Source organism: Syngnathus scovelli, chromosome 21, assembly GCF_024217435.2.
Source record: "Syngnathus scovelli strain Florida chromosome 21, RoL_Ssco_1.2, whole genome shotgun sequence".
Taxonomy (NCBI): domain Eukaryota; kingdom Metazoa; phylum Chordata; class Actinopteri; order Syngnathiformes; family Syngnathidae; genus Syngnathus; species Syngnathus scovelli.
In genome coordinates this window covers 8,345,184-8,371,748 of record NC_090867.1, presented here as the reverse complement: position 1 = coordinate 8,371,748, position 26,565 = coordinate 8,345,184, and the positions used below count along the sequence as shown (strand labels likewise).

At 46.1% G+C, this 26,565-nt stretch overlaps 5 protein-coding genes across 13 annotated transcripts in view; 2 read left to right on the top strand and 3 right to left on the bottom strand.

The window, feature by feature from the left end:
* Positions 1-750: 750 nt before the first annotated feature.
* On the bottom strand, positions 751-2,231 carry pigf (phosphatidylinositol glycan anchor biosynthesis, class F). The gene is made up of 5 exons (XM_049758958.1): positions 1,886-2,231; positions 1,680-1,771; positions 1,467-1,583; positions 1,118-1,226; positions 751-1,028 (listed from the first exon to the last, which is right to left on the bottom strand). The coding sequence occupies exons 1-5, from the start codon at positions 2,111-2,113 to the stop codon at positions 915-917; spliced, it is 660 nt and encodes a 219-aa protein (XP_049614915.1). The 5' UTR covers positions 2,114-2,231; the 3' UTR covers positions 751-914.
* A 416-nt stretch (positions 2,232-2,647) lies between these two features.
* On the top strand, positions 2,648-4,567 carry cript (cysteine-rich PDZ-binding protein). Its single transcript, XM_049759209.1, has 5 exons — positions 2,648-2,811; positions 2,978-3,043; positions 3,657-3,711; positions 3,786-3,889; positions 4,271-4,567. Exons 1-5 carry the CDS (start codon positions 2,796-2,798, stop codon positions 4,333-4,335), a joined length of 306 nt encoding a protein of 101 aa, XP_049615166.1. The 5' UTR covers positions 2,648-2,795; the 3' UTR covers positions 4,336-4,567.
* gch2 (GTP cyclohydrolase 2) lies at positions 4,568-6,651 on the bottom strand. The gene is made up of 6 exons (XM_049759208.2): positions 6,144-6,651; positions 5,655-5,764; positions 5,506-5,561; positions 5,388-5,419; positions 5,178-5,262; positions 4,568-5,108 (listed from the first exon to the last, which is right to left on the bottom strand). Exons 1-6 carry the CDS (start codon positions 6,433-6,435, stop codon positions 4,982-4,984), a joined length of 702 nt encoding a protein of 233 aa, XP_049615165.1. The 5' UTR covers positions 6,436-6,651; the 3' UTR covers positions 4,568-4,981.
* Positions 6,652-8,402: 1,751 nt separating this feature from the next.
* Positions 8,403-26,565, top strand: part of msh2 (mutS homolog 2 (E. coli)) — a 27,489-nt gene continuing 9,326 nt past the window's right edge. For 4 of the 6 annotated variants that reach the window (XM_068649470.1, XM_049759320.2, XM_049759318.2 and 1 more), the window contains exons 1-5: positions 20,842-21,784; positions 22,696-22,909; positions 23,361-23,534; positions 24,345-24,454; positions 24,519-24,670. In XM_068649470.1, coding sequence (XP_068505571.1) covers positions 24,595-24,670 — 76 coding nt within the window. In that variant the 5' untranslated portion in view covers positions 20,842-21,784; positions 22,696-22,909; positions 23,361-23,534; positions 24,345-24,454; positions 24,519-24,594. Of the gene's footprint in view, positions 8,634-8,736; positions 8,886-9,089; positions 9,360-9,474; positions 9,622-9,819; positions 9,970-10,042; positions 10,177-10,267; positions 10,468-10,690; positions 10,801-11,058; positions 11,183-11,264; positions 11,416-11,478; positions 11,577-11,916; positions 12,163-12,244; positions 12,450-12,516; positions 12,765-13,371; positions 13,539-13,783; positions 14,161-20,841; positions 21,785-22,695; positions 22,910-23,360; positions 23,535-24,344; positions 24,455-24,518; positions 24,671-26,565 lie in introns of those variants that run through there. The other 2 variants (XR_007489275.1, XM_049759319.1) reach the window with 2 other exon arrangements.
* On the bottom strand, positions 14,418-20,743 carry fbxo11b (F-box protein 11b). Of its 4 annotated transcripts, none has more exons than XM_049759337.2 (21): positions 20,423-20,743; positions 19,320-19,483; positions 19,170-19,251; positions 18,932-19,076; positions 18,724-18,853; positions 18,578-18,661; positions 18,361-18,493; positions 18,191-18,297; positions 17,948-18,059; positions 17,763-17,869; positions 17,560-17,697; positions 17,273-17,490; positions 17,007-17,187; positions 16,805-16,927; positions 16,589-16,674; positions 16,275-16,495; positions 16,099-16,209; positions 15,919-16,026; positions 15,739-15,847; positions 15,575-15,673; positions 14,418-15,503 (listed from the first exon to the last, which is right to left on the bottom strand). In XM_049759337.2, exons 1-21 carry the CDS (start codon positions 20,508-20,510, stop codon positions 15,374-15,376), a joined length of 2,676 nt encoding a protein of 891 aa, XP_049615294.1. In that variant the 5' UTR covers positions 20,511-20,743; the 3' UTR covers positions 14,418-15,373. The 4 variants fall into 4 exon arrangements, with proteins under 4 accessions (XP_049615294.1, XP_049615295.1, XP_049615296.1 ...); XM_049759338.2 differs by having other exon boundaries at positions 18,932-19,073; XM_049759339.2 differs by having other exon boundaries at positions 19,191-19,251.

The following is a 26,565-nucleotide window of genomic DNA, read 5'->3' as shown; positions in this document are numbered from 1 at the left end:
AAAATAAGGTCTGCAAAAAAATCAAGGCCACTGCACTCCAGCCGGCTGCAACACTAAGAAATGACAAATCACCTCGACTCGCCCCTGGAACATAATGAATGAATAACGTTCTCCCGCATGCAACGAGGCAGCGGAGCCGCCTGTCCACAAATCCATCAATCAAAACGCTAACGCCTTTATGATGTGATGTCCCCCTCGTGTACTCGCCCTCCGAAAAATACACCTGATGGATCAAATGGCTTGTGGTCAGATTAGATTTGAAGCATGGTCAAATTGACTGATTGATGTTGGCAGGGGCATCTGGAATTTTCTTCCCTTTCCACGTATGAGAGTTCAAACATGGGGCAAAATGGACAGGCGCACCCAAGTGGAAAGGAAAAATAAGCTCACGAAATGCCATGAGTCGTATTAGGACTTCAAGTCAGGGTGACAATGTAGAACGTTTGGCCTTTAAAATAGCGTTTCTAGTCTGGGTTGGAATTTGGAAGGAACCTTCTTAAAAATGAAATGCCGACATGGGGGCCCACGGGAAAAAGGGGAGGGTGAGATTAATGGCGCTTTAAAAAAAGAACAGCATTCATCACAGCACCTTCATGAACTACGAAATAGCAGAATACGTGCCGCATTGACTGCTTCCTTATGACTCTTGAGCAGAAAATCAATTCAAAAATACTTTACTTGGGGTCGGCGTCCTCTCTACATTGCGACTTTGAATGTCTTTAAAAGGTGGTGAGTCAGCAGATCAGAGGGTTCAAAGACTAAAGCAATGCTTTTTAATTCATGTAAAAATGACACTACAAAAACAAGGTGGCTCATAGCACATTGGCGTCATCCATATGCTGGGAATTTAAATAAATAGCAGGAAAAAGGGAAAGGACTGCACCTGCTGTGACTGGAAAAATCGGGCTTGTCCATCATTTGCACTTGTAGGTTAGCTGCTTACGGTTGTAATGAATCCACATCGGCGCCACCACCAGGCCCGACAGGTAGCCCAACATGGCGCCCAGGCTGCAGGATATCGGCCAAACCTGATGATGAGTTAGCAGGTAAGGTCATTAAATCATCATATGAAGGTCATCTTTAATTGTTTTAAATAATTTAATTGCCATGTGCTAACCTGCCAAGGCTTCTCCCAGTCCAACGGTATTGGGAAGGCTCCCATCCAGGCACCCAACACTGTCAAGGCTACCATAATCTGGAGGCAAGTGTCCCAAACAGACATTGCTCTGCAAAGGAAAGGCAGACATTTTTAACACAAGGATACAAATAAAGTGGTACATTGATTTAGGCCAACTCGAGAAAATAATTCCTCATGAAATGAATAAAAAATGGCTAGATGTTGTGAAGTGTGCTGCCGCCATCTAATGGCGGAAAGGCTGAAGCTCACATAATTAGATTTTTTTGCAGGCCACATAAAGCCCCGAAAATGAATGAAAAAAAGGGCTTAACTAAAAAAAACTCGTTACCCGTGGCGACTGAAGACCCGGATCCAAGCTTGGACGTTTGGTCCAAGCACACAAAGACACCGAACCGTGGTAAGAGAGGACAACAGCACCGCGAGAGAAAAGGTCTCCAAAGCTGAGCTGGAAGGCAGATATTTGTGTCACACAGGAAGAAAATGGAAATGAATATTTAGTTTCTACTCTGAAGTTTTTTTTAATTCAGTCTGTTTTACTCACTCAATCAGGGGAGCTCCGTAGAGAACCACCACCGTGTGGAAGAACAAGCAGGACAGAAAGAAGTACAAACAGGAACGAAACAACCTGGATAGCTGCACAAAGAAAATAAATTAATTTACTTTTTTGATTATTTCTGTATTTTGACCGTCTGACAAGCACGAATGCTCACAATAAACCCCTTTAATCTTCGGACAGTGTTCTCTAACCTTGTATCCCAAGGAATGCTTCCTGGTCGGCGGCGAGATGCCGAGAAGCCAGAATATGGCGACGCTGACGGCGACAACGGCACCGGACACCGAGTAGAGCCACACCAGGTGGGTACCGTATATAGAGAAATCTGGGACGAGCGCCGCAGGTACAACGGTGGCTACGACGATTGAGGCGGCTATGATGGCATGGGTGCTCACCATGGCTCGAATTTCGTGGTCCCACATGGCGCTCAACGAAAATAGTCTAATTAAGATCTTAATAGAGAGAATAAAGCGCGACTGAGCAGAGGTAAAATGTCCATCAACTAGTGTGCATCACTTCCGTAAATATGAGGTTGCTCATAGTTCTATCAGCCAATCACAGTTAAGACCGTAGCGTTTGACCAATCTGATGAGTCAACGTCATCAAGTACCAGAAGTTAATATTCACAGCTTTTTTTTTTTTTTTTTTTTTGGTCTAACTGATATGCTACATTTGTATTACATCTTAGTTCATGTTCAAGGAAATAATTATTGAAAAAAGTACTAAAAGATAAGAAAATTAAAAAAGGCTACAACACCTGTCAGCCAATCACATTTCGTAATTCTATGACGTTGACAAATCACCGACCACACGTCATCTAGAACCGGTAGTACATTGCACGTTTCTAATTTTTAAATATAAATAATTATTGGATTAAATACAAAAGCTACGAAAAATAAATTGCTTTTAAACTTAGACTTGAACTGCTGACAACCAATCACTTTTCGAAATCTCGCACGATTTGATGTGTTACGTCATCAATAACCGGATGTTTACAAACACCACTCGCAGCTAGCTAGCGTCCGTAAAGTCTCGACCTTTAGCGAGCTTGTGTTTTAGTTTCACCACATAAACACCAAATATCGTCACATATAAAAGGTCAATATGGTCTGTGAAAAGTGTAAGTATACCGTAAACGATCATCTGTATTCATAAGTGACCTAAATGTTTGTTTTCACGAATGACGCGCTACCCTGTGCTAAAATGTCTGCTAGCTAAAATCGTGTTTGTTTATGTACTAAAATCACTATTAAACATCTCAGCCCGTGTGACTTATATTGTTTTAGGCGAGAAGAAGCTTGGTCGAGTTATCACCCCTGACACATGGAAGGATGGAGCACGGAATACGATCGGTAAGAGGACGTTTACACAGTCAGGGAAAAGATCATAAAATGTATATGCATACTTGTTTTTTATAATTGGAGACATAACACAAATATTAACAATTCTATGTGGAAAAAAAGTATATGATTCCTTAGGCTTTTGACTTCCCCAAGAGTGAAGGTTTTATCCATTCAACTTTTGTACTTGACCTTAAAACCCTCACCAAGTTTCATATTAAAATGAGGAATATAATGTGTAAATAAATTGAATGCGCTTCACTAATCAAATGCTGAAAAATCGGATGGACGTTGTTCCACTGTTGGCACAGCATGCTAATTCAAATATGTCATAGGTAACTAATTAAAAGAAAAGCATTGTGTTCCTTCCATGCACATGACACACACGTCACTTTATTTTCCACACTGATTTTCTCGAGTTACATGGAATGCCGGGGAATATTGCCTTGAAATGAAAATTGGATTCATGACGTATGCACCCCCTCCACACACACGCAACTGACAATAACATTAAAAACCAAAATCTTGTGGTATCTACAGAAATTACAATCAATTTTAAGTGGATGAGTGTCAATTACTGGTGTATTTATGCTATAAACGAAAATATTTTTCTTTTTTGTTTCAGAAAGCGGAGGCCGCAAGCGTAACGAAAACAAGCTGCTGACGTCAAAGAAAGCCAGGTGAGCATCAGGTCACCAAGTTCATATCTTTACGGACGGTTGTTTACGCCGAGATACCTACGCACATGTTTCAGGTTTGACCCGTACGGCAAGGCGGGCTTCGCCACGTGTCGCATCTGCAAGAGCTCCGTCCATCAGTCGGGCTCGCACTACTGCCAAGGCTGCGCTTACAAGAAAGGTTGGTCGCCGCTCTGCACAGGTTTTCACCGACGTTTTTATTCGCCTATGGGAGAATAATGGCTTTTGGTCTTAATGCTCGAAATGACATTTTGGAACCACAATCTCTCCTTTATTCCCTCAACTTGAGGGATGACCATAATAATTGGGTCCTGTCCTTATCATGGTGGCGATTCAAATGGCAGGCAACATATTGTCAACTGATGCTGCGATCACACGCTCACTAAGGCTGTGTGTGTGCGTAGACTATAAAATATGACTTTAAACAATGCCACATTGTGCCGACTGTATCCCATAAAAGATATTTCATAAAACAACACCCTGGAGGGAGGTTTTTGTATGTTGTGGCCGGCTCACATGCTCATCTCTGCGCTGTCCTCAGGAATCTGTGCCATGTGCGGGAAAAAGGTTCTCGACACCACCAACTACAAGCAGACGTCAGTGTGACCTACATTGGTCACCTGAACCCAACAAGGTTCCCTCAGGACACCCTTGAACGCTTTCAACTCCAAATTCCAGTGTGATAGTCACAATGCAGCCATTTAGTTTTCAACTGTAATTCCCATTGCATTCTGTTGTACTTTTTAATTTTTTGTTTTTGTGTGTACAGGATATGATTTATATTTTGCTGTGTCTCCTTTAGTCGAACAAAGGTAAATAAAAATGGCCACAAACATCATTCTGGCAGTATTTGTATTCTTTTTATTTGGGTAAATAATAATCAATAGAAATGCTACAAATGGCAAAAAGCAAAAATCACTCGCTAAGCGTGTATATCTTAAAAAAGCTGTATATTACAAAGATGTGGATTGCGACTAACAGAATTACAATTGCATAATAATACTAAAGTGAGAAAAGGTTTTAACAGTACCATTTTGCACAAGCAGCAATGAAATTCCCGTCAGGGTAGGAAAAGTCACAATAATTGCACTTGTAACAATGAACATTAAACAGTGAATAATAATTGCATATTGATTAGAAATATTAAATATTTCAATGGCGAAAAAAGGCACTTGGAATCACAGTAACAAAATTCTTCAAGCTTTGATGTACGGTGTTTTTGTTTTGTTCATGAATCCGCCTTCCCATCTTCTCAATGCTGGGTAAGGGACAGAAACTCCTCCCTGGTTTTGGGGTCTTCCAGGTAGATCCCCAACATGGAGCTGGTCACCGTGCGGCTGTTCATCTTCTGCACGCCGCGCATCACCATGCACATGTGCCTGCGTGCAAAACAGTCGGTAGTAAAACGGGATGTTCGCACGTGCGTACGTCCGCGTGCTCATACTTACGACGCCTCGATCACTACGGCCACCCCTTTGGGTTGCAGCGCGTTCGATAATCCCATGGCAATCTGCTTGGTGAGACGCTCTTGAACTAAGAAAATAAAGACAATTATTTTTTAGTTATACATATTTTTTTCTAATTATTTTATATCTAACTTTACTGGGATTATATTCAAATCATTTTTCTTTGCACAACATGGTGTACGCCAGTCTCACCTTGAAGCCTTCGACTGAAGATCTCCACAATCCTGCAAAGAAAAGAACTTTTTGACTCATCACATTCAGTCAATGATTATCAGATTGTAGTGTGTGTTTTTTTTTTTTTTTTAATCACCTCGCCAGCTTGCTAAGGCCCACCACTTTCTTGTTGGGAATATACCCGATGTGGACCTTGCACAAAGAAAGACAAAGAAAAAAATCAGCCGACTCCTAAAGCAGAACCAAAGACAAGACTGCTTGTTGCTGTAATCCGAGGGAACTCACCTTCCCGAAAAAGGGCACCAGATGATGCTCACACAGGGAGAACATGTCGATGCCCTTCACGATCACCATCTCGTTGTGGTCCTCGTCGAATATGGCGTCGTTCAGCACACCTGGCGAGGCAGCGGCATAGCGTTACATGACATTTTTGTTGTCCCGATTCAGTACAGTTGAAGCCATCGTTCACTATGTCAGATATTGACAAGAATTGATTGTTTACACTTTTATCAGAAGCCGCTCGGAATCGATAACGTGACAAATCCCTCAAAGCTTCTACCAGCCCTTGAATTAAATGTTACAAAAGAAACGTAGAAGAGAATGGCAAATACTACATTATGATTAATACTAAAGCCACATTATTGATCTAAAAATGATATAAGATGTAATTTGATTGCATTTGGACTGGAAATAGTGCAATCTCGTGAAAATAATGCAAAATTGTTGGTTATTAGTGTTGCATTTGAAAGAGTTTCATAATATTGATGTTCTCACCTTCCACGGTCTGGTGGTAGCCCCTGGTGAAGAATTGCATGGCTTTGGCGGCGCGCAGCGGCGTGCGCAGCAGACCCTGGCGGTCGACGTCCTCGCCGAGCTCCCGCAGGATGCTGCTGTAGGCGGCCTGCAGGACAGGCAGTCGGCCCTGGACTTCCTCCTCCTCCTCCTTGCGGTGAACCGATGCCGGCACCACCACCGCCTTCTTGACGCTCACCTCGGAGAAGCCGTTGTTGTAGTGGAAATCGTCCGTGGCGACGTCGCTCCCGTTACCGTTACAGTGGCCGTTCATGATGAGAATGGAGGAGGATGATGGAGCGTTGCGGTTCCAATGCTGTGCTTTAACGTCCAGAAGCTTCTCCCTTTTAAAGCCACCGAGGGCGCATCATCATCATCATCATCATCCTCCTCCTCCAAACTGCATCCGACACGTTACCCAATTCGCCCCCATTGCCTTCCCCATCACTTGACACCAGCTGTATCGTCATCGATCTGTAACGCGCACTCGCGCGCGCACACAAGGGCCACACGCACGCGCGCCAAAAGCGCATGACTTCCCGTGGAAACGTGCAAATTCAAATTTGATTCAAAATGTAACGACGCAAAGTGCTTTACGTCACAATTAAAATGGCAAGAATCCAAATTTGCATCACATGCAAAGTAAAATATGTAAAAAATAATAACAATAATATGAAAAAATAATTCACGGAACATTTTACATATCTAAAAAAAAAATCCCTACACTAGTGTCAACCAACAACACTTAAACTGAGAATTTGTTCTCAATGGCAATTTTCATTTCTGCATGTGACATCTTTTAAAAGTTGATAGTGAGGCTTGGCAACTTAAAACAAAGTGGCACGCTACGCTGCAATTACGATGAGGACTTCAATGGTGACCTCAATCAAAAGTTACGCCAGGGTGAAGATTAAAATGATGATTACGAAAGAGAAATTTATAGATTCGCTCAACCTTGCTCATGTGATGGCTTCGTGACGCAGCCATCGGGCTACTGACACATTTTTGTTGTCTATTGTCAGCTATACAACGCTAACCTTTGACTGTGCAGTTTTTATTAATGTGCTTGTCAATTTGCGGGCTAACTATTTTTAGTTGCACAAGAGGTTTGGAATATTAGACACATCACCCATTATGACTTTACACTAGGTAGTAGTAGTACTATTCTTCATGTGTACTCAATTTATAAACATACCATGTAGCCACGGTCGTAAATGTGTAAAATAGGCACAAAAAATTGAAATGACGAACTCACTACAGCAGACATTCAAAACCTGCTGCATCCTCTCTGTGTCTTTGTCTTTGCTGATTCAAATATATTCTTTGAAAAATGTTTCCTAAAGAGATTTGATCTTTCGTCGTCAAGCCTATGGTGGCACACATCACATGCTCCTTCACGCAAAACTCGATCATCACCGATGACTTTTCTTAATGTCCGTCAGAGGACATATTTGATTGACACGTTGTGTGCCTCATGACATTTGCCGTCACAATATTTCCAGGAAAAATGATCAGAAAGAAGCGATTGCATTTTCCACACACGCACAGCGACACAAACATTCACATGTGCGCTACACTCTCATGAATATACATTTATTTTTTGTCTGGATCGGACAGGCAACAATTCTTGCCACTGTTTCGAGAATGAGGGCGGCAGTGAAGCATTGGCCATGGCCGCAAGGATGATTTTTCACGTTTTATTTGATCTCCTCTGCACAACGGACTCTTTTGTTGTGGGGATTGCTCTCAGCTTGAAAACATATTTTTTTTTCCATAGGTGAAACGGAAGGAAAGGTAACCAATTGAATGTCACTTTTCTGAGAACGATTCATGACCTAGAAAAGAAAGGTCTGAGCATGTAAAAACGTAAAGACGGTCACAATGAACTTGATTCCATTGCAAATCAGCCAATTTAAGTGATTACTTGTCCAATAAAACTTGCATTAAGCAAAAGCAAAATTGCATGACAGATATCTGTGATACATTCAATTCAGTTTGCTAATTTTATGGTTTGTTTACATGTTGTGCAGTTGGAGCACCTGAAGGCCTTTGCTAACCGGAAATGTACGTGACGTCATTTTTTAAGACTTGTTGGACAGGACGATAAAAAGTAATAAAAAATTATTTAGTTCCTAAAAGAAAATATCTAGTCTACCCACGAGATGGAATTCAAGGTTAAAAAAAATAAATAAATAAAAAAAACCTCCCAAAACGTATACGTCACTTCCTTTCTGGAGTCGTGTGCAGAGGCGGGAGATTCTAGCATGGCTGTCCAGCCGAAGCAGAACCTGTCCATGGACAGCGCGTCCGAGCACGCCTTCCTCAGCTTCTACTTCTCCATGCCGGAGAAACCGGACACAACTTTCCGCATATTCGACCGTAGCGACTACTATACGGTTCACGGGAAAGACGCCGTATTCGTCGCGAAAGAGGTTTTCAAGACGAACGGCGTTATCAAACACCTGGGCTCTGGTAAGCTAGCTATGGTAGGCGTAGTTTAGCATCAGGTAGCCACATAATATACATTATCGCGGTTGCGTACAATTTTTTAATTTTGACATATGTCGCTCGCCAGGCAGTCGTAAATTGGAGAGTGTGGTTCTGAGCAAGCTCAACTTTGAGGCTGTTGCGAAGGACCTGCTACTTTTCAGGCAGTACCGAGTCGAGGTGTATAGGAACCACAGCAAGAGCAGCAAGGAGCATGACTGGAAAATTGATTTCAAGGTTTGTCTTCTATACAATTTACACGATAAAGCTTTGAATGTGTCTGCTTGACAGTTTAATTTTGCTCACAGAATGAAATTATTATTATTATCTCCCTCTATATACATTATTGCTGTCTAATCATACACCTGTCAAGTCCAACAAGACCTAATATAATATTCTAGCATGATTAAATATTGTTGTGATCTGTGCCGCTTCCTGTAGGCCTCTCCGGGAAACCTCACCCAGTTTGAGGAGATCCTATTCGGCAGTGGAAACGGCGTGGAAGGCTGCACGGGAGTGGTGGCCGTGCGTGTTGCCTCTGGCTTGGTCGGCGTAGGCTACGTGGACGCGGCGCAACGCACCATGGGCGTGTGCGAGTTCCCTGACAACGAGGTCTTCTCCAATCTGGAATCGCTGCTCGTGCAGGTCGGACCCAAAGAGTGTCTCCTTGTTCAGGGGGACCGCAGTGCGGAAGGCATCAAGCTGCGTGAGGTTTGTCTCTCTCACTCTCATTTCCCATTAAAAGTGAAAGATAAAAAACAAATGTGTGTAAATTGACATTTGGAAAAACAAAACAAAACAAAACAGTGTGTTTGGGTTGCTACAGGTGGTGCAGCGTGGTGGTGTGCTGGTCTCAGACAGGAAGCGGACCGAGTTCAGCAGCAGGGACCTGGTCCAGGACCTCAACAAGCTGCTGAGAGCCAAACGGGGGGAGACGCTGGCCAGCAACACCCTCCCGGAGCTCGACAAACAGGTGAGAGCAGAAGAAATGTCCCGGTTGTGTCCTTCGCATTAAAACATCCAATTTATATTGACAGGAATTTGTGAACTTGAAATAAAGTAACGTAACCTCATGTGTAATAAATGTAATATTAATGTAAGACAGATTTGATTGGTGGTGTTAAAAAAAATAAAAATAGACCAGATCCGATTGTAGCGCTTTCCCTGGCAGGTGGCCGTGGCCAGCTTGGCGGCGGTGGTGCGCTACCTGGAGCTGCTCTCTGACGAGTCCAACTTCAACTCCTTCAGCTTGACCGAATTGGAGCTGGGCCAGTACATGAGGCTGGATAATGCTGCTGTCAGGGCGCTCAACCTTTTCCAGGTGGGCTGAAAGACTCGCTGACATTATTGTTATTTTTTTTTAGCTCCTTGACGACACTTTTGCCTTTTTGCAGAGTGCACCCGACGACACCAGCGGGGCTCACTCGTTGGCCCGACTGTTGAACAAGTGTCGCACACCTCAGGGCCAGCGGCTGGTCCACCAGTGGATCAAGCAGCCGCTCCTTGACAAAACAAAAATCGAGGAGAGGTATTATATTGACACATCCCCAAAAAAAATGGTGGTAAGCTTTCACAGGTGACATAAAATGACACGACATGCGATTTTTTCCGACGTGCAGGCTCGACCTGGTGGAAAGTTTGGTGTGCGATTCAGAGCTGAGGCAGACGTGCCAGGGCGACCTTCTGCGCCGCTTCCCCGACCTCCAGCGGCTGGCCAAGAAATTCCATCGCCGGAACGCCACCTTGCAGGACTGCTACCGTGTGCACCGAGCCGTCGAGCAGATCCCCGCGCTCGTCACCGCCCTGGACAGCCATTCGGGTATCAAACTCTCGATTGGCCTCTTTTTTTGTATGTCCTACATACACGTCAAGGACACAATCATACAAAGCTTTTTTTTTTTGCATCTTTCAATGTCCCATGATGTTCATTTGTTATGTTTCCTTGAGGGGAAACATAGTAAAGGGATGGGGGAGTATGTCATGAATGTGTTATGTTTTCATAATTTACTCCTTTACATACTGAATGGGTGTTTGTTTCCCAGGAAATCACCAGGTCCTGCTTGAGGCGGTCTTCATCTCCCCCCTCAGGGACCTGCAGGCCGACTTCAGCAAGTACCAAGAGATGATCGAGTCCACCCTGGACATGAACCAGGTGTTGCTTTCTCACACTTTTGAATATAATAAAATCAAGGCGTGGAAGGTAATGATTAGAAGCAGAACTAAAACCGGAAAATCAGTTTTGATGGAAAATATTGCGTGTATCACTGCGTGAACGATTGACTCGGCCTCGCCATAACACGGTCCGAACAAATCGTCTTCTCGGGTCGCCAGGGGTGCATAGCTCTTATGTAAACAGAGCCGAACCGAAAGCGCCAATCCTCGTGACGATATCGTTTGAACCCTCTTGTAGGTGGAACACCATGAGTTCCTGATCAAAGCCTCGTTCGATCCCGTCTTGGGTGAGCTGCGAGAGGAAATGGACGCCTTGGAGAAGAGCATGCAGGCCGTGCTCAACGCCGCCGCCAGAGAGTTAGGTGTGGTCACGGGAATGCGATTGACCCGCCACGTGTGTGGTGGCCACCTGCCGAGGAGTCAAATGATTTAAAAATTCTTCAGGTTTGGAGGCCGGCAAGACGGTGAAGCTGGATTCCAGCGGCGTGCTGGGCTTCTACCTGCGCGTCACCTGCAAGGAGGAGAAAAGCCTGAGAAACAACAAGAATTTCACCACACTGGATGTGCAGAAGAACGGTGTGCGCTTCACTAACAGGTTCGTTTGTCTGTGTGTGTGTGTGGGTGCGCGTCCTTAGCTGACCCCGACGTGTGTCCTCAGCAAGCTGAGCGCGCTCAACGAGGACTACGGGAGCAGCAGGGCGAAGTATGAGGAAGCACAAAACGCTATTGTCAAAGAGATTATCAACATCGCCGCGGGTAGGTGATTAGTAGCATGTGCTCGCATGCTACAAAGAGCCATCAGTCTCTTGAACTTGATGAAAGATAGTCCATCTTTTTCTATTTAATTTTTATTGTTCAAGCAAAAATAGGTTCCCAGAAATAAGGGCTGAACAATTCATTAAATTCGAACCAACATCTTGTTGTCATAAAATGTAATTTTCAAAATTACAATTAAAAAAAAAAAAGCTTCACTTCCGTAGGCTTTCATTTACTATTAAGTTATTATATACATACATCATTCAGTTAACAGCTCTAAAGTATATTAATTGTCACGATAAAAATTATGATTAGCCTTTTTTTTTCTTCCCCCAACTAGGCTATGCAGATCCTCTGCAGACACTGGGTGAGGTGGTGGCGCTGCTGGACGCGGTGGTCAGCTTTGCCACGGTGTCGGTGTCAGCCCCCGGTCCGTACGTGCGGCCGCGCCTGCTTTCCGACGGCCCCCGCCGCCTGCATCTGCGGCAGGCGCGCCACCCCTGCATGGAGGCGGACGCCGACACCTGTTTCATACCCAACGACGTCACCTTCGTGCAAGGGGAGAAGAGCTTCTACATTGTCACCGGTGAGCGGATGCAGATTAGTGCTCGTTTGGTTAGGGCATTATCCATGATCCCAAAAATGGTTTGGCATTTACACTCTTGCAGGACCAAATATGGGCGGAAAGTCGACGTTCATTCGTCAGGTTGGCGTTATCGCTTTGATGGCGCAAATCGGCTGCTTTGTGCCATGCGAGGAGGCGGAGCTCAGCGTGATTGACAGCATCATGGCCCGGGTCGGGGCAGGAGACAGCCAGGTGAAGGGAGTGTCCACCTTCCTGTCGGAGATGCTGGAGACGGCGGCCATCTTGCGGTAGGACCTCGCCGTCTCGTAGCGGCCCCCTCGTGCCCGACCCTGACATCAAACGTCTGCCCCGCAGCTCCGCCACGGAGAAGTCGCTGGTCATCGTGGACGAGCTAGGCCGCGGCACGTCCACCTACGACGGCTACGGCCTGGCCTGGGCCATCAGCGAGCACATCGCTGCCAAGATTGGTTGCTTCTGTCTATTCGCCACGCACTTCCACGAGCTGACGGCGCTGGCGGCGCAGCTGCCCGCCGTGCACAACCTGCACGTCACGGCCTTGACATCCGACAATACGCTCACCATGCTCTACAGAGTCAAGCCAGGTCAGTTGGAGAAAATCTATTTACATGACTTACCTGACAGAAATGAAGCCCCTCCCCTTTTTTGGGGGGAGACTTTGGTATTTAAATATTGCATTCTACTACACTGAGTTGAATTTGATTAATTATTCAGCCTAACTGTCCACAAGTGACAGCAGGGCAGAGAAGGCTGAGAAGAAAAAGCCACGAACGCAGGAATGTTTTTTTTTTTTTTTTTCCCCCTGTTCCAGATTGTTACTCTTAATTTCCTTGCGGTGAGATTGTATAGATTTCCACGCACACTTGACTGAGCTGTGCATGATCGAACGGAACCAAGCGCTTATCACAGTGCTCTATTGTTCGCATGGGCCCCTTCAGCAAATCGATGCGCCACATGCGGTTCACTGCTGACACAACGTGGTAGGCTGGCTAAAAGGGTCAGCCGCGGCCTTTAAGAATTCAAAGTTGAATTGCAACTGCCTTCAGTTTTTCTTTGTTAAACCTGAATAGTTTGACGCTCAGCTCTGACTAGGAAAAAAAAAAAAACGGCAACAAAGGCAAGTTCATAGTTTTTAATTTAATGTTGTCTATTTTCCCCCAACTAATAGCGTTTGTGTGCGTGAACTTCCAGGTGTATGCGACCAAAGTTTTGGGATCCACGTGGCTGAGTTGGCTTGTTTCCCGCCATTGGTGGTCGCCATGGCGAAGGAGAAGGCAAAGGAGCTGGAGGAGTTTCAGGAGTCGGCGTCTGCGACGGGGGACGAGCCCGAGGCCAAGAGACGACGCAGCGACAAACGGGTAAGCGATGCCAGGAAACATTTTGAGGAAAAACGAAACCCTTCAGACGCCAGGTAAACATAATTAGTGTGAACCCCTAAATGCCACAAGCTAAATATTCTGTCAAAAAATACAACCTCATTTATCAAACATTTGCGGCCCATACGATTCCATCTCTGGCGATTCCCCCGCAAAACGACTTTGTTGTCGTGGCGAGGCAGGCACAAAACGACGCCTCACGTCCGTCGTCCGTCTTCTCCCGTCAGGTCGGAGAAGACTTGGTCCGAGACTTCCTTGAGGAAGCCAAGTCTCTTCCCGCCGACGCCATGACGGAGGAAGAGGTGAGGGCGGCCTTGAGCCGCATGAAGGAGGCGCTGCTCGCCAAAAACAACTCGTACGTCGCCGAGCTTCTGGCGCGCTCGCTTCCCGTCACGTCTTGATCGTCTTTAACACGCGCTTGGAGTCACTTGCGCAAAAACTAGATCCACCTTTTTGAATTTTCCTCTAACGTGCAACAATATACATAAATAGAAAACAAAAGAAAAGCTGTTTTTCACCCCCCCACTCCCCTTGGGTAATCTTCGTTTCTACAGTATGTTGTACAGTTTTGTCAATAAAGCTTTGTAACCGCAAGGTCATCTGACTTACACTTTAAAATCATTTTGATGCATTTAAATCCAATTTTAGCTGTGACATTTTGCCACTTGAAGCGTGAGGAATTTAATAAATCATTTGCTGCTTGCTCAACTAGACAAGAAAATAATGCTGTTCAGTTTTAGTAAAAAAGAAAAAGCTGCCTTTAAATTAAACTAGTGTGTGGGTCCTTTTTTAAGTCATTATTAAGAACACAAAAGCAGAAAGAATTCCGGAAAACCTACACATAAAGAAAAGACTCCTCAGTTCTAATAAAGTTTTATTTTCTTAGAAATGGCCAGTTTCCCGTTTCTCTTTTTTGTTTTACCTTCCAAAGAAAGAAGGAAAAAAGTATACCCCCCCTTTTAAAAAAAAAAAAAAAAAATCCAACTAGCATCTACATAATGGTTATTGAATACTTCACAATATATTAAGTCTAGATGTTATGGTACATGCATACGATTCAGGCTGCATGAGGAGCCACAGTCACCACGATACACTTGGGGGGGGCGATTCAAGGAGGAAGGGTGGGGGCTGCAGATCAACTCATGGGGGTCCAGTTTAAAAAAAAAAAAAAGAGCTCCGACACATCCTATTGGAACCCTCTCCACAAAACACTGACTGCATCAAACTGTACACACGCACACACACGTTAGACACATTTGTACAAGAGTGGGCGGAGTGGCCCCACCTGTCAATCAAGCCCAAACACAGAGAGGGTTCTTTAGTGTTTAAACCAGATTCTCTTTCACAGAAAGAACTTGCGCACTGGCTCGCCAGGGAGCGTCTGCAGCCGCTTAGACAGGGATGAGACGGGACAGGACGCTAACCAAAGAAATAATAATTATAATATATAATAAAATAAAAGACATTCAAATACAGTCAGCTTTTTGCTTGGAAATACAAAACTACATGATAAAGCATTGAATTAAAATCCACTGATCATAATGTCTTTTTTTTCCCCCCATCCTTTTTTTCCTTTTCTTAAAAAAAAAAAGCAGAAGTGCTCCACACCACACAAAAATCACATACACACTGAGGAATCGCTTCAGTCTTTCCTCTGCCTCCCCCTAGTGGAGCTTTGCCTGCACTTCCTCACCTTCTGCACCGTACATCTTAGCGTCTCTATGGGGTCGGGTGCAAGGGGAGGGGGTGTGGTGGGGGGGGAGCAATTCTGCGTGTATGTGTGCGCGATATCATGCCGCCAGTCCCGTCGCTCTTGTTCAATTATGCTGCAGCGTGTTGGACTCGATAGGCGGGGCGGAATCGTACAGAGTGTCCGTGTCGTGCGTGGGCTCGCCCGCCAGCGTGCACGGGTTGGACAATGTGCCCGCGCCGCAATCGCAGAAAAACCTGGAACGGGGAGGGTTACAAAAATGTAGTGCAAGTCAAGCGTAAAAAAAAATACGTCGACGTAGCCTCACCTATCGTGCCGTATAAACTCCACGTCGTGTCCTTGGTGGCATTTCTTGATGCAGTTGACGCAGATGGCGTTCCTGTCTGTCGTGTTGCAAGTGTGACACCTGCGTGACAACACGCCGTTGTCAAGTGCGCTAGGGATAGACGAGACCAAAGGTGCTCTCCTCACCTGTAGAAGTCGTGCATGGGGTAGCTGGTGTAGCTGGAGATCTTGTACAGGCACTGTCCTCGGCTCACCGCTTTCTCGATGGCGTCCTGGTTGTTGTTGATCTTATTGTCTGATCACAACAATCACATGATTTTTTTTCACGGGGAACTGGACCTTTGTGTTTTTGACCGAGGTTTGTACCTTTCATGGTGACGTTGACGCCCGACGCCAGAAAAAGACCCCCGAATCGATTGTTGAAGATCTGGTTGCCCTCTAGGGTGGCGGTGGCGTGGTTGGTGATCTCGATACCTGAAGGGAGGACGGCCGGTTTGAGCGGGACATATTTGAAACTGCTCACTTTCGGCCCTTTGTGATTGTGACCTGCGGCGAAGCCGTCGAAGATGCGGTTCTTGCGTAGGATGGGGTGACTGTTTGTGCTGATCAGAACGCCCGCCTGAGCGTTGCGGAAGATGTCGTTCTCCTCCAGCAGACCTGCGCGCACGCGACAAAAGTGTTTGCGGCGCGAACGCACGTGTCGTGCGGCGTTGCGACCGTACCTCTCCCTCCGTTGAAGATGCAAATGCCGCCGTCTCTGCCGTCGTGTATCTTGTTGCGCCTCAGCGTGGGGTTGCTGTCCGTCTTGATCCACACGCCCGCCATGGCGTTGTCGAAGATCTCGTTGTCCTCGATGAAGCCCAGACCTGAGTTGTAGACTAAAATGCCGCCATTTTGTCCGCCCCAGATCTTGTTGCGCCGGATCTTTGGGTTGCTGCCCGTCCTGGCAAGAGCAAGCAAATCAGTCATGTTTACATACATAGCTTTTTTTTTTTTTTTTTATGCATGAAGCTCCTATTGATCATCTAAAAGTTACCTTATTTGTACACCGGAGTACATGTGATTGTAGATGTCGTTGTCCTCTAGCACGCCGTGGCCGTTGTCATAGAAATACACGCCCACCTATGACATAGCAAACAATTGGAAATCCTTTCCTAAAGCACAATGTAATAGCACAACCAAGTGGGGACATTGTGTTATTGCACTCTGACCAACACCATTTTTTTGTTTGCCAGTGTGCTGTTTGTGGGACCTGTTTGCCGCTGTGGATGCGGTTCTTGCGCAAGACGGGGGTGCTCCCCGTGGTCACCCAGACGCCGGCCAGCGTGTTGCTGTACACCTCGTTCTCCTCGATCACCCCTTGGCCCTTTTCGTGCTGCCGGTCGATCAGTGTTTATTTAGCCTTACGACAAACTATGAATTAAAAGAGAGGTGGAAAAAAAAGCCACGCTTACCACGTAGATGCCGCCGTGCTGGCCGTCGTGGATCTTGTTGTGGCGCACGATGGGGCAGCTATTGGTGCGGATTTGGATTCCCGCCAGGGCGTTGCCGTAGATGTCGTTGCTCTCTATCAAACCCCGCCCATCGCCAAATATGTACACGCCTCCCTGGTTGCCATTAAAGATGGCGTTGCCTCTGCGTTGGCGACATCACATTTTTCAAATCCATGAATCCATTCCGGCCGCTCAAAAACTTGCGAGCCTCCAAAAGAACCCCTTACCGTATCGTGGGGTCACTGTTGGATGTGATCCACACGCCGGCAAAGTTGTTAGCGTAGATCTTGTTCTCGATAAACTGTCCCCGCCCCTTCTCGTGCACGTAGATTCCGCCCGTCTGGCCGTGGTGGATCTCGCAGCGCACCACCGTGGGGTTGGCGTACGCCTTCACCTCGAAGCCGGCGATGCGGTTCCGGTGAATGTTGCAGTTCTCGAAGTAGCCCTGGAAGCGCACAACCATGAAATGACAAAAAAGACAAGGGCTACCCGAGTGACTGCAAAACGTATTTACCATGCCGTGATCGAACGTGAAGACGCCCACGTCTCTCCCGTGGTGGATGTGGTTGCGTCTGATGATGGGGTTGCCGTGGTTCTTCACCCAAATGCCCGCCAGTGCGTTGTTGCTAATCTCGTTGTCTTCATAAATGCCCTGAAACGGCGCATACGTCCTCGTTAGCACTTTTCTTTCGCCTCGGCTAGCTAAGGTGCGCTTACCTGCGCGTGATCCGTGATGTACAGGCCCACGTTTTCGCAGTCGCTGATGTTACAGTGCTTGATGGTCGGGCACGCTCCCTGGCCGCTCACGCACACGGCCGAACCCACTGAAAGGCGAGATCAGACGATCAGGGAGTGTTTTGCGAACAGAGCGCAGAAGGACGTAGCGTCACGTCGCCGCGTACCTGTGCACGTGGAGCGGATGATGCAGTGGTCGATGTTGGGACTGCAGTTGACTGTGATCTCCAGACAGTGATGCGCGTTGTGGTGCTGCGCCGACTTGTCGTCGGGGTTGAACTGAGAATGGAGAAAGACAAGTCCTTTAGTCCTTTCATGAAGAGTTTTTTATTTTTTTTATAACTAAATAGTCAAATATTTTCTTTATTGCTACTATGAGTAATGGCAAATCATTTGTCACTCTCGCTAACCTTTATGGTCATGTAGCCGACGTACGCGTCCTCCGAGCCCTCCATAAAGACAAACGTCGAATCTCTGGTGTTCTCTATCACCACCTTGTCTGCCACTTTACCGGGCGCTGAGGGCGACGAGGGCAAGGTTAATGTCAACGTGCCTGTCGGGACGTGAGAAAAGTGCATACCTGCGCCAATCATAGTAATGGGAGACTCGATGTAGATCCACTCGTCCGTGTAGATGCCCGAGTGGACAAAAATGAGGCCCTCAAAGTGGGCTTCCTGCACCCCGCCCAGCGCATCTTCGATGGTGTCGTAGTACTGAAAAAAAAACCCAAAAACTTTTCAGTCAAAAGTATTGGGATGCTAGCTAAAAACACAGGTGCAAGTTCACGCTGGACTCACCAGCATGTTCTCCCTGCCCTTGTACCTGCCCGGGTTGCTGTAGAAGTGCTCGGCGAAGCCCGGCTTGACGTGGGCACCTTTGTACTGAAACATAATGGTAACATCTCAGTGACGTTCGGCGGCTGCGCTTGTTCTGCGGTGCTTACCAATTGTTGGAAGCTCTCCTTCCAGGGGTTGGGGTGTTCGTGCTCCTCGGGGCTGACCTGGTAGAAGCGCCCTGACTCAGGGTGCATCATGGGACGGGTGTACTCAAACACCTCCATGTAAAGACGCTTCCTGGGAGAAGTAAAAATAGGAATACATCAGCCTCCCGAATTAAACCAATAAGGCGAATCCTCCGGGGTATCTGCTGACCAGAGTATGGGGTCGTTGGCGAGCTGGCTGAAGCGCTTGCAGACGCACGCCGCCCGGCATAGGTCTTGCTCCAGCAAATAGGAGAAAATCTTTAGGACCACCTCGTCAGGGAGCTTCTGCTGCAGATATTGTTCTGCTGGCGCTGCTGAAAAAGGAGCACAGCGACATGTCAGGAGGGCGAGGGGAAAACGACAGCCATGTCGCAAATGAAATAAGACTGAATTTAAAAAAAACAAACCTGGCAAGTCGTGGCTCTTACCCGACACGCGTGCCCGCTTGGCCCGATGGCCGAAGGCCTCTGTGGAGGACGTGGATGCTCCCTGCAGGAGAAGCACATGCTCCAGCTCACCACACAGAAAGGCATACGCTGCGACGAAAAAGACCAAACCTCCATCAGGCCCTTGCTGGGGCAGGAGGAGGCAGCGGCGGAGGCTGCGGCGCTCCTCTTGGGGAGCAGCGTCTTGCGTCTGAGTTGGTAGGGACTATTCTGAGCTCCCGGACCAGACTCCTCAATAGCCATCTCTGCTGCGGCTGCTGCAGGAGCCTCCTCATCTGCACACATCATCAATGTAGTTATAACGCACATAGATGGAGGGGGGGACAAAAGGGGCAGGGCTGAACATGAACTGCAGTGTTTGATCGGGGACAGAACGTGCATTTAAGCGTGGTGGAGCTGGCTGACAGTGGCTCATGTAATGCAGACAAAGGTTGATTGTGATTTGAAAATACTGTCATGGTGATCAAGAACGCACACCTTCATTTTGAACAGTGATTGTGCTGCAGGCCAACGAAAAGGGGGCCGATAGAACGCCGGGCTAAAGCCTCCAAAAGCCAAGTGCGTAGCAGGCAAATCCGCGGTGTAAACAAATGCAGCTAGCAGCGGCGGCGGCTAGTACGCAGAACGGGGAAGGAAGCAAGCAAAAGGGGCCAGAAAGTCTTCAAACCGCCCTACAAAATGGACACGGCAGCAGAGGCGCATACATCAGTGTCCGTGCGACGGTTTTGGCGCAGTGTTAGCCGATCGTCGTCGCCCCGATGACGGCCGCTTCATGTTTTTGTTCCACCCCAAAGATGGCAGTGCTGCGGGACGCTGCAGATTTACACCCTTGGAATCGTTAGTGACAGCTGGGAATGCGGCGAGAGAGACAGCAAAGGGGGCAAAAAACCGTGGCAAGGGTGTTCCAGAAAGGACAGCCCTCTTTCTGCCCTCAGCACGGGCCGAGATAAGAGGGCCGATCTCGTCGGCCGTCTGGCTCCATACGCATTACGTTAAGCGGAGACAACCCCCCCAACCTTCCGCTAGCTGGTAGCCTAGCCGCGCTACAGTCAAGCCAAACAAAGCGCGGCCTGGCCTGGGCTACACACAGCCAAGCCACGGTCTTTCCTGCACAGACCGGGAGGCGATTGGGCGCTAGCGCCGTGCCCGCGTCAGAGGGGACGAGGGAGTGGGGTGCGTCCTGCTTGACGCGGCTTTTAAGGGCCTTGGCTTACCTCTGTCCCCGTTGTTCCGCTCGGGCTGCACCGGGCGCGGCCTCGACACTCGCCTGGGTCTCCGGTTGGTGGCTCTGACGGAGTTCATCTGGGGAGTTGGTCGCTGGTTAAAAACACAGAGCTGTCCTCGAGCTGAGCTGAGCCGACGCGCGTCTAAATTTAACCCTCAGCCCTGCACTAGCGCCCGGGCAGCCTCTCTCCGGTTACAGCGAGACAACTGCGACAGAGATCCCGCTGCTATTTGGGTTGCAATTGGCCGTTTTTCTCCGCCGTGTTCCTGCCTCCCCCCGTAACGCCGCTAGAGCCAGCTCCGTCTCTGTCTGTTGCAGGAGGAGCCATTAACTCACACGGGAAACAATCGCGAGAAAAAAAGAAGAGCCATGTCCCTCTGGCCAATCATTGCAGAGCTTTCATATTCACCGACCAATCGAGTGACGCCTAACAGAGGCTTTTTCGAGCATTTATTTTAGCTTTAGACGCAACCAGCCGGCGCTTGACAAATAGTACAATACATACATTCATACTTTATTTTTAAACAACCTTACAGTAAAAATACACCTTTTTCGTCTAAATAGACTAATGACGTATCGTATAGCATTCATCTTCATCAAATAGCATACTGCGTCACAGTGCTGACTCTAAATCGATCATTTAATTTCCGGTTGCTTCTAGTGATGTTTTTTTTTTATTTATCAAAAGACATTTTAAATAAAAACAAATGTACAGTGGATTTATTGCTGCATGACAAAATACTGATTCGTCCAAAAGGAAAACTCGAAACACAGTCGTGACGTCACTAATTAATAGGTACGTACGAAATACGTCGGAAAATGTCATTGAGACAAATATTGATCAGTGTCATAAATATTAAAATTTTATATCAACCATTACAATTTCCTTTATTTTTTAAAAAGACTTATTTTGCACAATATCGATAAAAAATTGCCGACCTCTCGTTTTCCCCACTTGGGGTCGACATTTAGCCGGGAACACATTTTTTCCACATCTAAGCATGATAATGAACACGTAATCCTTGCTAATATCCATTGGATATTACTTTTGGAAGCAGATATTAAAAACTGGAAAAACGACTTACTTACTGTATTTTAAATTAGAAACACCAAAATCGAAATACAGCGCGATCTCCTAGTTTGGTGTCTGAAACAAATATCCAACAACTGTTTAATTTTCTTTTTTTCTTTTATTCCTGCAACGAATAGAATGTAGCACCAGACACAAAAACTTGTAAGAGTAACCAAATATAGTTCATATGTGGAAGAAAATAACTTGTCATTTAGAAGTAATACCACAATCCGCCACAAGACGGCAGACTTATCTATACATTGTGGCGGAAACAGTCAGGTGAGCGACTGTTCTCGTGTAAAAAACATATAAAATGGCAATTAACATACTCCTTTCAATGTCTGATAAATTGTTTATTTGTTAGGACAACGAAGTGTACATGTATATTAATGTCAAACTAGCCCTCATGTTGAGCTCCGGTTAGCACTTGCTGAGAGACTAAGCCTAATGCTAATGAGCGCCAACAACTTGTTTTAGGTTAACTATGTCTTGGTAAATAAATTGGTGAAACCCAATCAATGTCCTATTAGTGTAAAAAAAGTTTTTGTCACGGTGTATGTTATTTTATTGTGATAAAATAAGTAGACGAGTTCTAATTAGTGATTAGCATGATGCTAACAATAATCGCGAGTGGTTAGCCGCCACACTAGCATTTACTACGTGACGTAATGTCTATTGTTGACTGCTAATTGTGAAGCTAGCTAATCTAAACTGCTAATATTGCTTTTAGTTCATTCATTTTGGTTAAGTAAAAGCTTAAACATGTGCACAGTTTATTGAAAGTGGTTCATATCAATTATTAAAATACAGATTTGTGAAATGTGAATGTATACACTGTAGTTATGATACTATAAATGATTTTTTTTGGGTCTATAAGATCATTTTTGTAATGATAGCCTCCCCTTGATGCTCTTCTTGCCAGTCAAGAAAAAATGGTATTGTATTTGTGTGTGTGTATGGGTCACTGTTACTGTTTTTTTAATTTTTAACGGGTGTTCATGCGCAGCTTGCAGGTCTCCCTGTTGGCGGCTGGGCTCATATTTTTAGCAGCGTCGTCCTATTTTCTGTCTCCATTTGACATTATCGCCACACACACTCGCGCTCCAGCTTTATATATTTTTTTTCCAACTCCCTAATTCTCATGAATGACTCAGCTTGTGTCGTGCTTTCGATTTTCTCTTCCCATGCAGATTTTATTCCTGGTGGAGGTTTTAGCGAGGAAACAAGTGTTTCTTGGGCCTCTCATCCCCCGTCGTGCTTGAAGGATTTAAGCGCGTGCACATCTGCCTGATGTCAATTGAGTGCAAAGCGCTGTGTTTAGAGAATGGCGGACAAGTCTGTGTTGTCAATGGCCTTGCAGAGGCTTTCATTGAAGGAATTCAGCACATCCTCTATAATTTACAGGTAATTGTGTAATACGTGGCTTTTCAACATTTAAAAATAAATACAGCCATATCCTACCATAGTGACATAATTCAATGGAATGTAACGAATGAAACCTTTTTCACCTCATTGTCCTGATTGGCCACCTGAGGGCAGTATAAATAGACATACTAATGGATGCGGAGCCAGTAGATGGTCAGTAAGTTGTAATATTTGTAATTTTCTCTAAATGTCTTACTCCCCCTTCTATCCATTGCTTAAAAGGTTAACCACTGACTAGACAGGAAATTTGTCAATGGCATTTCGCATTGTTGATTAGCAATGCGCTAAGTGGTCTTTGCTAAGGAATGAAATATTCAAAGTTTTGATTTCAGATACAAATGAAAAAAGTCCATTTCTTTATAAAATGTATTTCTATTTTCCTGCCTCGCCACTGTCCCTGACTGGAATGGGGTCCTTTGTGTCCTTTCAGGCCGCCAAGCAGATTGGCAGCGGGCGGCATGTTTAATGGATTAGTGGCGGCACGGCGAGATGATTGAAGTTGGGACGGGCCCATGGGACAATGGAAGGCCATTTGATCAAGGGAAAAAAAGTGATAGGAAGAGCCGATGCTGGAACGGAATCCGAGAGGAGGAACATTACACCGGTAATACTTTCACTACACTTGTTCCGCCGTTGATCTTACGAAGCATAACTGCCAAGTCATCCCCTAATTGACCACCACATTGGCCTTCTTATTCATATTTAATCACCGCAGTGGAAGCTCACATGTACCTGCGTGCGCGTTATTTCAAGCTGATGAAATTAACACTCAAATAAGGAGGCTACCGGCGGGCACGTTCCCACCTGTTGTCGGCCGCCGGTTGTTTGTTGACTTGTCGGACGTGTTACTTGGGCGCGTTAAGCGTCAAGTCGTCATGAAAAATATCTCCCGGCTTATGCACGTAATCCGCTCTTAGCGGCTTTTCTGTCCGCGGAGCCTTAATTCTCTCACGAGGATGCCGCAGGGGGGGGGGGGGGTCCATGATAGACTGGGGTATGACCAAAGCTAGAATTTCTAACTTTGTCTCTCAGGAAAAAAACAAAAAAAACAAAGCAGGTAGAGCAGCTTGAGATGAAGACCAAACGAGAATATCTTTAATTATATTTTACAACAGTTCTGAGAATTGCCTGTGCTCCACCACATTTGCACAAATTCCTGCAGAAACGTGTCTTGGCAGTAATATCATACACGCAAAATATGACAAGGATTCTCTTGGCCCGAGTCAATATTGAGCCGGAACATACTGTCACAGTGCGTGCAGGGAAAATGAACATGATTAAAAAAAATTGGCGCGAGAGAAGAACACAATAGAAAGCATCCATCTCCTGGTGCACACAAAAGCCATGTGCTGATAGTGGCTTCCATGGCCGCTGTCAGCTCCTCTCTCACTCTCTCGCTCTCTCTCGTTCTCAGAGGAGGCAAGCGTCTGATTGGCCGCCGCGTCCCAGGGAGCGGGATGCTGGAGCGCGAGGAGGAGAGTGCAAGATGCGACGACCGATTGCTGCGGAACTTCCTCGCAATATGTTAGTATCGGGCTCTTCTTTGTTTTGTTTGCCTTTTTTCTCATAAAATGGTGGCCCACCGCAGTTGCCGCCCGCATGGAGCCCTTCCTCGCCTCACCTCTGGAATGATGTGACCCCCCCCAACCTGGAGCGGGCTCACCATGCCGGTGATGAAGGGGCTCCTGGCCCCCCAGAACACATTCCTGGACAACATCGCCACTCGCTTCGACGGCACCCGTAAGTGTCCTGTGTGACTTCAACGTTCAATCTTTCTTTGCCGGCGACTTGTAATGACAGGGAAAACGATGAAATGCTCCTTCACTAGATGGCAGAAGATCCACCTGTTGCCATTCGTTCAGAACAATAACTTTGTCTTCAACTTAACAGGTTCCGTAAGTACATCTGTGATTGAATTAGGACCTTCAATTTCAAGAGATGCGAAAAATATATATACTCAAATGATCAGTCCATCGTTCTTTACATTTTTAATCAGCAATAAAAACAAACAACAAATAAGACAATTTAGTTTGTTGTGTAACACTTCAAAAACCCTATATCATATTTTATTTTTATATTTCACTTTCTGGAATCAAATATCTTAAGGAACACGCATGAGTAACCCGAAGTCCAAACTTGGATACCAAAATAACTTTGCGCCCCCAAAAAGAGAGGCAAAAAAAAAAAAAGCAACGTCAATTACACTAAATGTGCATCCTTATTGACTATCAAACGATGCATTTTATTTCCTTTCCCTTCAAACGTTTAGGAGCCACGTTTGCGGCAGCTTTGCTATGTTGTTTTTTTGCTTCTGCCTCCTCGGGGGAGCACGTGCCTCGTCGTAGGCCACGGCCGTGGGGGACGCGTGTGCGTATCATGCGTGTTGTTCCAACTCTCCTCTCGCCTCCGTAGCCACCAATCCTCGGAGGCCCACGCTAAATTCACGGTAAAATATGATGCAATTTTGCCAAATTATTTTACAGTGTATTTGTTGTCAGAATTACAAAGGGGGGGGGGGGCGTGCATCTCACGCGACTTGCCCACCGGCGTTATAATTAACGAGGGAATTGTGGCGTAGCATGTCGTCGTTGCTGAAGCCTTCATTACATACAGCAGGTCGGCACCAGCAGATTATTATTTTGACATTATTCAATTTTTTCCGAGTGGCGTAGTTTTCTTTGAATAATAATTGCTCACAATTGTATTCAGATGTTATTCAGCTGGCCGGCTGAAGCACTCGTCCCCGAGCCAAAATGTCCGCCGCTGAAAATAGCTTGCATCCTGTTGCCCGGGTGACGGGTCACCACCTCTTGGTGGGTCATCCAGTCAGTCGCAGATGGCAGAGAGACCCTTCCAAATTCAAAGTCATTCAAGCGGATGTGAAACTCTACTGTTCGGGTTGGCCCCACTTCTTATTTAGCTCAGTGCCTAAGAGGCCATTTGTCCATTTATTTTAATGACCAAGCAAACAACGACAACAATTCATACGGTGAGTTACAAATATGTTGAGCTATGTGAGAAGGGAGAGCACAATGTGTCAGATGGGCAAAAAAAACCTGCAGGGAAAGTGCCGACTCGGCAGCGGCGAATGTCAAAACAATGGCTCGGATGTGTCACTCTTAGCCGCTTGTGCGCACACGCATATTTTTATATTTTACACAGCCACCCAAATGGTTCGCGTCAATTCAACTACGCCGTTACGTTTCTGTGCTTTATTGCTCTCATTAGAAAAAAAATCCATTAACGTTTTAATTAATTTTATTTCGCCGAAGGCATTGATTGGAGATTGACACCTAAAAAGAAATAATAGCAAACTGAGTCTGAAAAGCAATTAGATCTCAGGTCGATGCTAAAGTTAGCACCAGTGTCTTTCTCAATTAATCAACTGCGGTTGACTTCCCAACCTCGTTGGTCTTTGCATCTTTTTCGCGTCATGTCATCAGCGGTAGAGTTCGGGAAAAAAAAAGTTACAAGCTTACACACATAACCTTTCCGTGTGTTTGTGTGTATGTTTGTGCCATTTAAACGTGTACACACATTCTCACCGTGACAGCGGCGTTGTGGAGCCAGCTGCAGGCCTAGATAAGAAGCCCTTTTGTACCCCCCCAGCAAACACCTTTCACTTACAAGACGAG

What these genes read in the sequence shown, in the direction of transcription:
- pigf (XM_049758958.1), bottom strand. Translation starts at nt 2,113, where the DNA reads ATGTGGGACCACGAAATTCGAGCCATGGTGAGCACCCATGCCATCATA. An exon ending in TACGGAGCTCCCCTGATTGA is followed by an intron (nt 1,584 to 1,679) that starts GTGAGTAAAACA and finishes TCTGCCTTCCAG; the next exon opens with CTCAGCTTTGGAGACCTTTT. An exon ending in ACTGGGAGAAGCCTTGGCAG is followed by an intron (nt 1,029 to 1,117) that starts GTTAGCACATGG and finishes ACTCATCATCAG; the next exon opens with GTTTGGCCGATATCCTGCAG.
- cript (XM_049759209.1), top strand. An exon ending in TGGAGCACGGAATACGATCG is followed by an intron (nt 3,044 to 3,656) that starts GTAAGAGGACGT and finishes TTTTTGTTTCAG; the next exon opens with AAAGCGGAGGCCGCAAGCGT. An exon ending in CTGACGTCAAAGAAAGCCAG is followed by an intron (nt 3,712 to 3,785) that starts GTGAGCATCAGG and finishes CACATGTTTCAG; the next exon opens with GTTTGACCCGTACGGCAAGG.
- gch2 (XM_049759208.2), bottom strand. Translation starts at nt 6,435, where the DNA reads ATGAACGGCCACTGTAACGGTAACGGGAGCGACGTCGCCACGGACGAT. An exon ending in GGCCTTAGCAAGCTGGCGAG is followed by an intron (nt 5,420 to 5,505) that starts GTGATTAAAAAA and finishes TTTTCTTTGCAG; the next exon opens with GATTGTGGAGATCTTCAGTC. An exon ending in CTTCAGTCGAAGGCTTCAAG is followed by an intron (nt 5,263 to 5,387) that starts GTGAGACTGGCG and finishes TTATTTTCTTAG; the next exon opens with TTCAAGAGCGTCTCACCAAG.
- fbxo11b (XM_049759337.2), bottom strand. Translation starts at nt 20,510, where the DNA reads ATGAACTCCGTCAGAGCCACCAACCGGAGACCCAGGCGAGTGTCGAGG. An exon ending in TCGGCTACATGACCATAAAG is followed by an intron (nt 18,060 to 18,190) that starts GTTAGCGAGAGT and finishes CTCCATTCTCAG; the next exon opens with TTCAACCCCGACGACAAGTC. An exon ending in CCCATGCACGACTTCTACAG is followed by an intron (nt 15,674 to 15,738) that starts GTGAGGAGAGCA and finishes GTTGTCACGCAG; the next exon opens with GTGTCACACTTGCAACACGA.